Genomic DNA, 10,517 nt, shown 5'->3' with positions numbered 1-10,517 from the left:
AGGCGCGCGCGCGCGCGCGCAAACCGAACTAATTGCCCATAGATGAATTTCCCCGTACAATACGAAAATCACGCCTTACCAATTGCCCATAGGGAAAAATTCTCAGTTTTTCGCCCGGAAAGGGACGGAATTCCGAGGTGGAATTCCGTCCCTGAACGCTGCCTGAACGGGACCTATCTGAGACTACAACCCGCGGACTTCGCTCATCGCGCGTCCCCACGCGCTTCCGACTTCCGACGACGACGCGCGCGACCGAAATCGAGCCGCGCGGGGGGCGTCGACGCCCCCGCGCGGCTCACCTCCGCGGCGTCGACGTTGACGACGACGCCGCGACGACCGACGTCGCGGCGAGAAGGACGACGCCCCCGAGGACGGTCTTCCACCCCGGCGCGCGCTGGGCGAAGCAGTCGCGGGCGAACGCGTCGGTCAGTCGTCGGTCGAACGTCTCGCCGGTCGAGCGTTCGTCGAAAGGGAAGCGCGGCGGGCGAAGAGAAACAGAAACGACCGCGGAGTGGGAAAAGACGACCGAGCGCTCGGGAGACGACGACGACGACGACGACGACGACGCGCGAGTCGAGCCGAGCCGAGCCGAGTCGAGCCGAGCCGAGCCGAGCCGAGTATGGCCGAGCGCCGAGCGGGACGTCGTCCGTTCCGTCTCACCGCGTATCCGCACGCGTACGCGATCGCGCTGCCGATGGCGGGCTCGAGCGTCAGCGCGAGAGCGATAGTCATCGCGTCGAAATGCTTCAGCGACGCGTTCACGCCGCCGTGACCGACGAGACCCGGTCCGAGCGCGAGATAACAGACGACGAGCGCCGCGCGCGGGGAGCGGACCCACCCCGCGCCGCCGCCGCCGCCGCCGTCGCTCGAGGACTCCCCGCTGACCGCGGACGCGATCGCGAGACACGCCGCGGCGACGAGCGTCGCGGGGAACGCGTACGCGAAGAGCGGCATCCGTGGCCTGAGCTGTCTCCCGACGAGGACGTGTCCCGCCATCGCGAACGCGGCGCCGACGGAGAGGACGTCGCCGTACCAGGTCGCGCGGATCGGCGAGGCCGAGGACGACGCGTGCGAATCGTCGCCGCGACGGTTCGCGTCCGCTGCGATCAGGATCACGCCGACCGCGGCGACGCCCGCGGCGATCGCGTCGCGTGCGCGGACGGGGAAGCCGAGCAGCGCGGCGCACGAGGACATCAGCACCGGGGTGGAGCACACGAACAGGAGCGAGTGCGGGACCGACGTCGTCTGGAGGCCCCACACCCACAGTCCGAAGTGCGCGCCGAGGCACGCGCCGCTCGCGACGAGTTCGGGTGCGCTCGCGCGAAAGCGCTCGATATCGTCCGCGGCCGCGCGCTTCGCGTCGCGGACGAAGCCGGGGAAGAGGACGATCGACGTCGCTTGCAGTCGCCACGACGCGAGGAGGAGCGGAGGCACGTCGGGAAGCGCTCGGAACGCGACCGCGGCGGAGGAGACCGCGACGACCGCGCACGCGAGGATCGCGAGCGGAGGCACCGCGCGCCTTCGCGTCCGCGCGTCGTCGTCCGCGTCGGCGTCGGCGTCGCTCGCGCCCGGATACGACGACGCGGACGCGACGGGGACGGCGCGCGCTTCGCCCATCTCTCTGTACACGTACGTGTACAGTAAGCCTGCAGTTCAACCCTCACGGAAATAGAATACTGTACGTGTACGTGTACACGTGTACGTTGTACGTGTAAGCTTACTTCGGAAGAAAGTACGAAAGTATTATTTTCGAAAGTACTTTCGTACAACGTTGTACTGTACTCAAAGTACTTTCTAAGTGTAACTTCGAAGGTACTGTTCTACTGTACGTGTACACTGTACACGTACGTGTACTGTACACGTACTGTACTGTACTACGCGAATTAACGTGAATTGACGAAGCTGTACTGTACCTTCGTACAGGTATCTATCTTCAACTGTAGCCCTGCAACGTATGTGCACTACCGGTACGTGTACACGTACACGACTACACGTAGGGCTAGCTAGACTACATGTACAGTACACGTACACGTAGTGAGGATATGCCACTTTTTTTATGATTTACAACTACTGTACAGTACGTGTACGTGTACTGTAACTGTAGAATAAAAGTTGTACGAAAATATTCTATTCCACAATATTAACCGTACGAGTACTGTACGTGTACGTGTACATGTAGTGTAAACGTACTATCGCGGTGTACCTTCGTACGAAAGTACTTTCGTACGAAAGTACAACGCAAACTGCTATTGTACACGTACAGTACGTGTACGTGTACGTGTACACTTGTAGCCATATTTCTTCGTCGAACTGCCAAAACGGTCTGGTACGAGTATTGGGTCGTCGAACGAAATCACGGGCTCAAAGACGCGCGAGGGGCGGACCACCGGGTGCACGTTTCTCTCGTCCGCGCGTCGCGCCCGCAACGCACGGCGCCCCTCGTCATGGGGAAAACACGCGTCATCGAGGTGAGCCACGGTTTAGGGTTAGGATTGGGTCCCGTCTCCCTCCACCCCTTTTTCCGCGCTGAATGAATTTTGGACGATCCGCTGACCGACCCCTCCCCCGACTCACATGACCCTCGCGTTCGCCGACGTACGAGTGGAAGACGATGCTGCAGACGCTGAACCGCGCTCCCACCGCGCTTGACGCGTCCGGTTTCGGCGAGGCTCGACCGCGAGACGACGGCGACGACGAGGACTACGACGACGGCGCGTTCGCGCGCGCGACGACCGGACTGAAGCGAACGGCGATCGACGAGAAGCCGGAGGCGATCAACCGCGCGCTGCACGCGTCCACGACGCGGACGTCCATCGCGTTCGGGCGCGGCGATTGCATCGGGCGCGGCGCCGCCCCGGTCGTGAGTTTCCGAGCGAAGGCCGCGTTCAGGGACTACGAGCGGTCGATCTCGGGCGCGAGGGCGGCATCGAAAAAAGAAGACGCGGCGTCGAAGAAAACGACTCGACAGGAGCGGACGATCGCGACGGAACCCCGCGGACGCAGACCCGCGGACCGCGTCGCCGCCGCGGCGACGTCGAGACGCCACGAGAGGGACTGGGACGGCCGGCGCGTGCGAGGAGGACAGCGAACGGACGCGACGGAGAAGCTTCGAGCGATGATCGCGGCGGATGACAAAGCGACCGCGGCGCTCAGAACGACGACGACACCGCTGGAGCGACTCGAGACGCGACGCTCGCGCGCGAAGGTGGCGGCGACGCGGCCGCCGATGGACACGTACGCGCTGAATCCGTCGCAAGGTCAGGAGCTGCGCGCGAAGGTGATAAGATCGATCAAAGAGAAGGGGGGGGCGCAGGCGCCGTATTACCCGATGGGGGCGTACGTCGATGCGGATCCGTTTCCGTTCGCGCGCGAGCCCGGCTGGGAGGACAATCACCTCGAGTTGTTCCACAGGCATCACAGAGAGCTCCGTGCGAGCGATAAGGACGTGCTGTTGGGAAAACAGATCGACGTTCGGACGACGTTTATCGCGGAGAGGGAGGCGAAGACGCTCGCGGACGAAGAAGCCGCGCGCTCGTCGGGGGTGTACTGGGGGAAGGACCCGTCGAAGGGCGCGAGACGCGACTTACACGTGCCGCGCCGCGGCGGATTATGGGAACGAGATCCCGCGGACGGCGCCGTGCACTACCCGGGGCGGATTGTGGGGTCGAAGTACGAGGCGGCGTGCAGCGCGTACGCGACGCGACTCTTGGAATCCGGGCGCGCGGCGACGGCGACAGCGACGGCGACGACGACGACGACGGCGTGCGACGATGCGTCGGCGGCGCGTCTTCGTCAGACGCGCGACGCGCCCCAGCGAGAAACATCGTTCGGGGGCGTGAAGACGGAACCGGTTACGCACCGCATCGTCTTCGGGCGGACGATCGGGTACGCCTCGAGCGGCGGCGTCGCGTCTCACCTCGGCCTCGGGTTGCACGCGCTCGACGGCAACGGCGACGGCGACGTCAGCACGATGGAAATCGCCGCCGCGCGCGCGTCCGGGGGATCGAGCACGTACGACGTGCGTACCGCGAGCGCGTGTGGGTTGGACGCGAGGAAGAGTAAGCCTTGGGCGACGGGAGTGGGGCGCGGGAGCGCGAGCGGCGGCCCTCGCAAGAGCGCCGCATCTTAGTCTAAAGTCTCGTGTACGTGTACGTGTACAGAACTACGAAAGTACCTTCGAAGGGAAAGTACTTTGTACCTTCGTACGAAGGTAACAACTTATGGCTGCACTATGATATCATATCACAAATGCAGCTGAGTACTCATAGAATATCTCCAAAGATAGAATACGTGTACACGTAGGGCTACGTGTACTTCCGTACTGTACTTCCGTACAGTACAATGACAGGGCACTGAGTCAGTAGTCTCGCTAGTACGTGTACGTGTACACACATAAGTACAAAGTACGAAAGTAGGTCAGTATTCTACCTTCGTATCTGTTACCTGTAGCTCCTGTCAGTAACAACTTTTACTGTGTCAGTCTTCACAATTCAGATTCGAGCGCGCTTGAGAAGCGAGCACGCAAGCCCCGCGATGGCCGCGCCGAGGATGAAACCGCCGCGATGTTCGTGGTCCGTCGCCGAGGCCGAGACCGAGGACGCGTGCACCGTCGTCGACGCGCGCGGCGCCTCCGAGACGAGCGGAAACGCGCGATCCGGTCCTCTGCTCCGCCGCGTCCGCGTCTTGACCCATCGCGAAGCGTTCAACGGCGGGTTCGAGCGCGCGGTCGCGTCCGTCTCGTCCGTTGCCGCGGACGCGTGCCTCCTCGAGCGCCTCACCGCGAAAGCGTCCGCGCACTGCGAGGTCACGATCCCGCTTCCGTCGTCCGCGGCGGTCCGAACGATCTCGATCGTGTCCAGCGCGAAGACGGTCGAGCTGTACGCGATCCATCCGACGCTGAAAGAAAGGCAGTATGTCCGGACGATACGCGGCACGCCGACGTCGTCCGCGGCGTGCGCGAACGCGGTGGGTGGGGAATACGCGTCCAGGGCGGGCTTCGTCGGCGAGCGTCGAGCGGCGGGGACGCGAATCGACGACGACGACGACGTCGCCAACGACTCGACACGGAAGCAGATCCGTCTCGACGACGACGACGACGACGCCCTGACCGCGCGGCGGAAACCCCCCGGGTCGTCGAGCGTCGGACACACTCCGGGAGGCACTCGCGTGGCGAGGATACTCCGTCGCGGCGGCGATGGCGGCGGAGAAAAGGGCCGCGTCTTTTTCGAGTGCGCCGCGTCTGTGGGCCCGAGCGAATGCACAGCGCTCCTCGTCAAGCTGTTCCCGACGCACCCGGAGGACGCCGCGGGACGAAGGGTGTTGTTCAAGGGCGTCGTCTTGGAGCTCAGAGGAGAGGGTAACCGAGATGCGCGGGATTGCGACGGCGACGCGAGGGACGCGGCGACAACGATGCCGTCGTCCGAGGGCGTCCCCGCCGGATTGGCAGAGATGTTGCGCGCCGCGATGGGAGGCGGATCCGCGCGCGACCTCGACGTCGTCGCGACCCCGACGGCGGCGGGGACGCGCGGGAACACCGGCCCCGCGCCGCCTCCGCCGCTGATGGCGATGTTGAAGATGGCGTCCGTCGCGAGGGACGCGGAGATCGCGGACGCCGCGGCGAAATCGCTCGAGAATCTCGCGGCGATCAGAGACCGCTTCGAAGCCGCAGAAGATCTCGACGCGAGCGATGAAGAGCTCGTCGAGGGTGGCGTCGAGCTCGCGGTCGTTCGCAGGCTCCGACGCGTCGAGACCGCGGTGCACGCCCTCGAGGACGGGATCAGCGCGATGTTTCAAAAGCTCAACGCGCGGCTGGATCGCGCGGACGGCCGCGTCGAGGCGGCGCTGCATCAGCAGAGGATGCTGCACGCCCGGGAGATGGACGCGCTGAAGTGCGCGACGACGGATGGTCGGCGGGCGGACGCGACGCCGACGCCGGGGCGCGCCATCGTCGGCGGTGGCGAGGGGAAGAAGGTGGCGCACACGCGACGCGAGTGGGACGCGTACTCGAAGAAAGCCGCGCCGCCGCGGCTGACCCCGGGAGGCCAGGGCGTGAAAGATCGTGAGCGCGACGTCGGTGTCAGCGGCGGCGAGGAAGGGTACTACTGACGCGTTTCTATAGACTATTTTAAGGCGCGTCCTCCACACGCCGGTCCCCATACGGCCCCGTCCGCGTGGTGAACGCCGTTCCTTAAACTAGTCTAAGGACTTTCTCTCACGGCGTCCTCCTCGAGCGCGCGCGATCGCGCGGAACCAACGCCGACGCGCGGGAGGTCCGATCTCGGTCTCGCGTCGACCCCGCGCAGGGAGCCGACGTCGCTGAATCCGATTGGGTGAGACCCCGACGTGCCGAGGCGTCGTTCCGCCACCGGGTCCGCGACCGCACGCGACGGCGCCGCCGCGCTCGGGGCGTCGTACGACACGCGAAAGTCTCGGGTGGACAAGCGCTCGGTCCTTCGCCTCGCGTCCGAGCCGCCAATCTTCCCGGACAGCACCTTCGCGCGCGTCACCGCGGACGCGCCTACGCCCGCAGTGAACTTCGCGAGACCGCCGTCGTCCCCCTTGAGGTTCACTCGGCGACCCGGCTGGTGATCAAACCCCGACTTGTGCGTCACGCGCAAGTTAATTTCCGGAGCGTCCGGTGGGGGCTCGTACGCGAAATCCGCGCTCGGTCGAACCGCGTCGTCGTACCCTGGACCGTACGACCTGAATCCCGGAGCTCGCACGTCGCCTCCGCGGGGTTGATATCGATCCGCGGGCGAGAGAGCGGCGCGCGCGTCGACGCCGACATCCCGGGGCGGCGGCAGCACTCGTCTCCACGTCGTCTTCGATTTCCCCCGCGGCGACGTCGATTCGCGCCGCGCGTTGGCTCGCCCCCCGCGCGTCGGCTCGCCCCCCGTCGCCCTCGCTTGCTGAAGCTTCAGTGCTTTGCATACCCCGGAGAGGCCATAGTGCGTCGCGATCGCCTCACCTTCTTTCGAACCCGCCAGCGCGTCCTCTAACGCCGCGGCGCCGATGCGATCCTCGACGGATTTCACAAACGCGTCTATGGAGACGTACCCGCCGCCTTTTCGAACGATCATCGCCCTCTCCGAGCTCGCCATCGCGTCTTTGAACAGTCGCAGGGCACCAACCTCGGACTCCAAAGGCGCGATCCTCGCGCGCAAAGATTCGATGACGCGCTCGGTCTCTCGGCGGTACTGACGCGTGATCGACGACGCGGCGGCGAGCTTCTTCCAGTGCCCAAACGCGCGCCAGGAAATCGCGCGTAACATTTTCCTCAGCGCTTTGTGCCCCATTCGCTGCACCGCTGCCCAGCCACGCTCCGCAGCCTCGCGCCATCGCCGCGCGTCGTCGCGCGCCTCGTGAAGGAGTCGGTCCATCTCGTCCGTGTCTTCTTCGTCCTTCTCCGCGGCGACGACACGGACGCTCTCTCGCCACCTCGAAAACGCCAGTGCGATGGTCCGACGTACAATCCTCTCCATGTGCCTCCGCCGCGCGCGTTCGAGCACCGCGACCCTGTGCGCGTGCCTCTTCGCAACCTGCGCAACCCTTTGCCAGTGTTCTAAAGATTTCTGCGCCGCGCCGACCTGCGTCTTTTTCGCGACCCTCGCGGCGGCGGTTCGCAGCTTGTCCATCCCCTCTTCTGCTTTCCTCTCGAAGTAGTCCCGATCCTCCTTCAGGTCGTCCATCTCCCCTCGCAGCGCATCTCTCTCCGCTCGCAGCGACGATATCTGCGCCTCGAGCTCGGACACCTCGTCCTCCATCTCCGCGCCCTGCGCTTCCGCCATTTTCGTCTCCGCGGTCGCCCTCGCGAGGCTCCGCCAGCGCTTGAATCGTTTATTCATCGCGATGTGCGCGAGCTTTTTACACGCGCGATCCACTTTCAAAGCGAGTCCGAGCTTCGCGTTCGAACGCCACCGCGAGAAAAACTTCGCATCCTCCGCTCTCGACATCTTCTTCACGACGACTTCGACCGCTTTCGCTCTCGTGCGCGTCAACGTCTCTCTCTGCGTCTCGACGTCCGCGCGCGCGCTCGCGACTTGCTCTCTCAGCGCGTTCGCCTCGATCGTTCGCGCGTTTTCCCTCGCGACGACGCACGCGTGCTTCCACGCGCTAAACGCCGGCGCAATCGCGATATTTCGCATCCTCGCCAACGCGCTCTTCATGATCTTCTGTCGGCTCGCGTGAACGACGGCACGCAGCTCGTCGAGCTCGGTCGTGAGGGTGGCTATGACGACGTCGCGGTCCGACCTGGCGCGCGTGGCTTCGTTCGCGACATCCGCGAAGGCACTTGATTTTCCCTCCGCCGCGGCGACGATCGCGTTCGCTCTCGACACCACCGCGTTCGTCACCCACGCGCGGAACGTCCGCGCGGCGCGCTGCTTCTCGAGCGCGTCGACGTACCAACCGCGTCTCGTCGCGAGGTGCGCGGCCAACGCGTCGCGGTCGCGCGTCGCAGTCGCGGACTCGTCGCGAGAGCGCTCGATCGACGTCTGCGCTTTTTCCAGCGTCTCCTCGATCGCGTCTCGCACGGACGTCACGACGATTTGACGCCATCGCCTCCACGCCGCGCTCTTACGCGCGTGCGAGACGCGCGCGTTGAGATGCGCGAGCCCTCTTGCGAGGGCGACGGGCGCTGTGCGTTTAGCTCGCGCGTTCTCCGCGCTCGCTGCGTGCCACTCGATCGACAGCTCGACGAGGGACCTTTCCAGCTCTCGGATCGCGGCGTCACGGCGTCGCACGACCGCGCGCGCGGACGAGAGCTCCATCTCTAGCAGCGTCCCGGACCTTCGGAGCTCGTCCGTCACGACACATTGCTGACGGAACAGCTCCTCTTTCGTCGGGTGATACCATCCTCTTCGTTCACTCCAGATTTCGCGGAGCGGTGCGTTCGCGTCGGACTCGCGCGAGCGATGAAAGATCCTCGAGCGCACGGCCTCGATGACCGCGTCGGACGGGAGGTTTACCGCGCCGGAACGCTTCGCTTCGTTCCACGCGTCTCGCGCGCGTCGTTTCTCCGACGTCGCGCGCCCGTCCTCGTCGACGACGTCCTCCGCGGTGGGTTCCTGCGAGCGGCGGGTCGTCGGAGTCGTTCGTCAGTCGAGGCCGCGGGGGGTGGGTGTTGGAGGGGCACGGGGGAGCGGAACACGCTGCGATCGCGCGTCTGACCCCGGGGTTCAGCGTGCGGACGCACCGCGGGGTTTGTCATCGCGCGTCGACCTATGGACCTCTCCGTCCGAGAAATTTGAACTGTGTGCACTGAGCTGGTCAACCGCGCGGCGTTGCTCAAACTGATGATTGTTGCTACACGTACGTGTACGTGTACGTGTACGTGTACGTGTACACGTACACGTACTGTCTATTTGTAATCAGATACACACACGTACTGTACTGTACAACTACACGTGTACGAAAGTACTTTCGTACTTTGAAAGTACTTTCGTACGAAAGTACTTGTACGAAAGTACGAAAGTACGAAAGTACAAGTACTTTCGTACGAAAGTACTTTCGTACTTTCGAAAGTATGAATACTTTCGAAAGTACTTTCGCTTTCGTAAAGTAAACTACCTTCGAAGGTAGCTACCAGTATAGATCGTGTATCCTTTTTATGGAGCCCGACACAGCTGGGCGATTTCCACATCGCCCAGACTCCGTGCGCTCGTGAGGCTCACATGGGTTTCATGAATCCCGTCGTGGGGTTGCTTACTACGTGAGAGGATTGTTCGTAGTGTGGTCTGCTCGCATTTAGATCACATGTTTTGCCCGGATGGGTTAGAGCTCAGTCTTTTTGTACGAAAGTACGAAAGTACCTTCGAAGGTACCAAGGTAATCAGATACCACACGTACACGTACTGTACGTGTAGTGTACTGTACTTACTCGCATTTAGGTCACATGTTTTACCTGGATGGGTTAGAGCTCAGTCTTTTTGTAATCAGATCTACAGTACGCTCATCCGGTCCTACAGGTAGGCGCGGACGTGCGAGCGGAATACAGTACACTGTGTGTATATCTGATTACAAAAAGACTGAGCTCTAACCCATCCAGGTAAAACATGTGACCTAAATGCGAGTAAATACAGTACACTACACGTACAGTACGTGTACGTGTGTATCTGATTACCTTGGTACCTTCGAAGGTACTTTCGTACTTTCGTACAAAAAGACTGAGCTCTAACCCATCCGGGCAAAACATGTGATCTAAATGCGAGCAGACCACACTACGAACAATCCTCTCACGTAGTAAGCAACCCCACGACGGGATTCATGAAACCCATGTGAGCCTCACGAGCGCACGGAGTCTGGGCGATGTGGAAATCGCCAGCTGTGTCGGGCTCCATAAAAAGGATACACGATCTATACTGGTAGCTACCTTCGAAGGTAGTTTACTTTACGAAAGCGAAAGTACTTTCGAAAGTATTCATACTTTCGAAAGTACGAAAGTACTTTCGTACGAAAGTACTTGTACTTTCGTACTTTCGTACTTTCGTACAAGTACTTTCGTACGAAAGTACTTTCAA

The 10,517-nt window shown here is 62.7% G+C and overlaps 5 protein-coding genes across 5 annotated transcripts in view; 2 read left to right on the top strand and 3 right to left on the bottom strand.

Moving 5' to 3' along the window:
• MICPUCDRAFT_64527 (uncharacterized protein) overlaps nt 1-77 on the top strand; it is a 2,904-nt gene extending 2,827 nt beyond the window's left edge. The window contains exon 2 of the mRNA XM_003056376.1: nt 2-77. The gene's annotated coding sequence lies outside the window, so the exon portion shown is untranslated. The remainder of the gene's footprint in view (nt 1) is intronic.
• A 349-nt stretch (nt 78-426) lies between these two features.
• MICPUCDRAFT_46538 (Drug/Metabolite transporter superfamily) lies at nt 427-2,123 on the bottom strand (the record flags this gene model as incomplete). Its single annotated transcript, XM_003055985.1, has 1 exon — nt 427-2,123. The coding sequence occupies exon 1, from the start codon at nt 1,615-1,617 to the stop codon at nt 427-429; it is 1,191 nt and encodes a 396-aa protein (XP_003056031.1). The 5' UTR covers nt 1,618-2,123.
• A 488-nt stretch (nt 2,124-2,611) lies between these two features.
• On the top strand, nt 2,612-4,227 carry MICPUCDRAFT_46537 (uncharacterized protein; the record flags this gene model as incomplete). Its single annotated transcript, XM_003056375.1, has 1 exon — nt 2,612-4,227. The coding sequence occupies one exon, from the start codon at nt 2,612-2,614 to the stop codon at nt 4,127-4,129; it is 1,518 nt and encodes a 505-aa protein (XP_003056421.1). The 3' UTR covers nt 4,130-4,227.
• Nucleotides 4,228-4,476: 249 nt separating this feature from the next.
• Nucleotides 4,477-6,156, bottom strand: MICPUCDRAFT_64522 (uncharacterized protein; the record flags this gene model as incomplete). The annotated part of the gene is made up of 1 exon (XM_003055984.1): nt 4,477-6,156. The coding sequence occupies one exon, from the start codon at nt 6,154-6,156 to the stop codon at nt 4,477-4,479; it is 1,680 nt and encodes a 559-aa protein (XP_003056030.1).
• Nucleotides 6,157-6,197: 41 nt separating this feature from the next.
• MICPUCDRAFT_38461 (uncharacterized protein) lies at nt 6,198-8,768 on the bottom strand (the record flags this gene model as incomplete). The annotated part of the gene is made up of 1 exon (XM_003055983.1): nt 6,198-8,768. The coding sequence occupies one exon, from the start codon at nt 8,766-8,768 to the stop codon at nt 6,198-6,200; it is 2,571 nt and encodes an 856-aa protein (XP_003056029.1).
• Nucleotides 8,769-10,517: the final 1,749 nt, after the last annotated feature.

Source organism: Micromonas pusilla (assembly GCF_000151265.4).
Source record: "Micromonas pusilla CCMP1545 genomic scaffold MICPUCscaffold_2, whole genome shotgun sequence".
Taxonomy (NCBI): Eukaryota; Viridiplantae; Chlorophyta; class Mamiellophyceae; order Mamiellales; family Mamiellaceae; genus Micromonas; species Micromonas pusilla.
The sequence above is the reverse complement of the archived record's forward strand: the minus strand, read 5'-3'. Positions and strand labels throughout refer to the sequence as shown.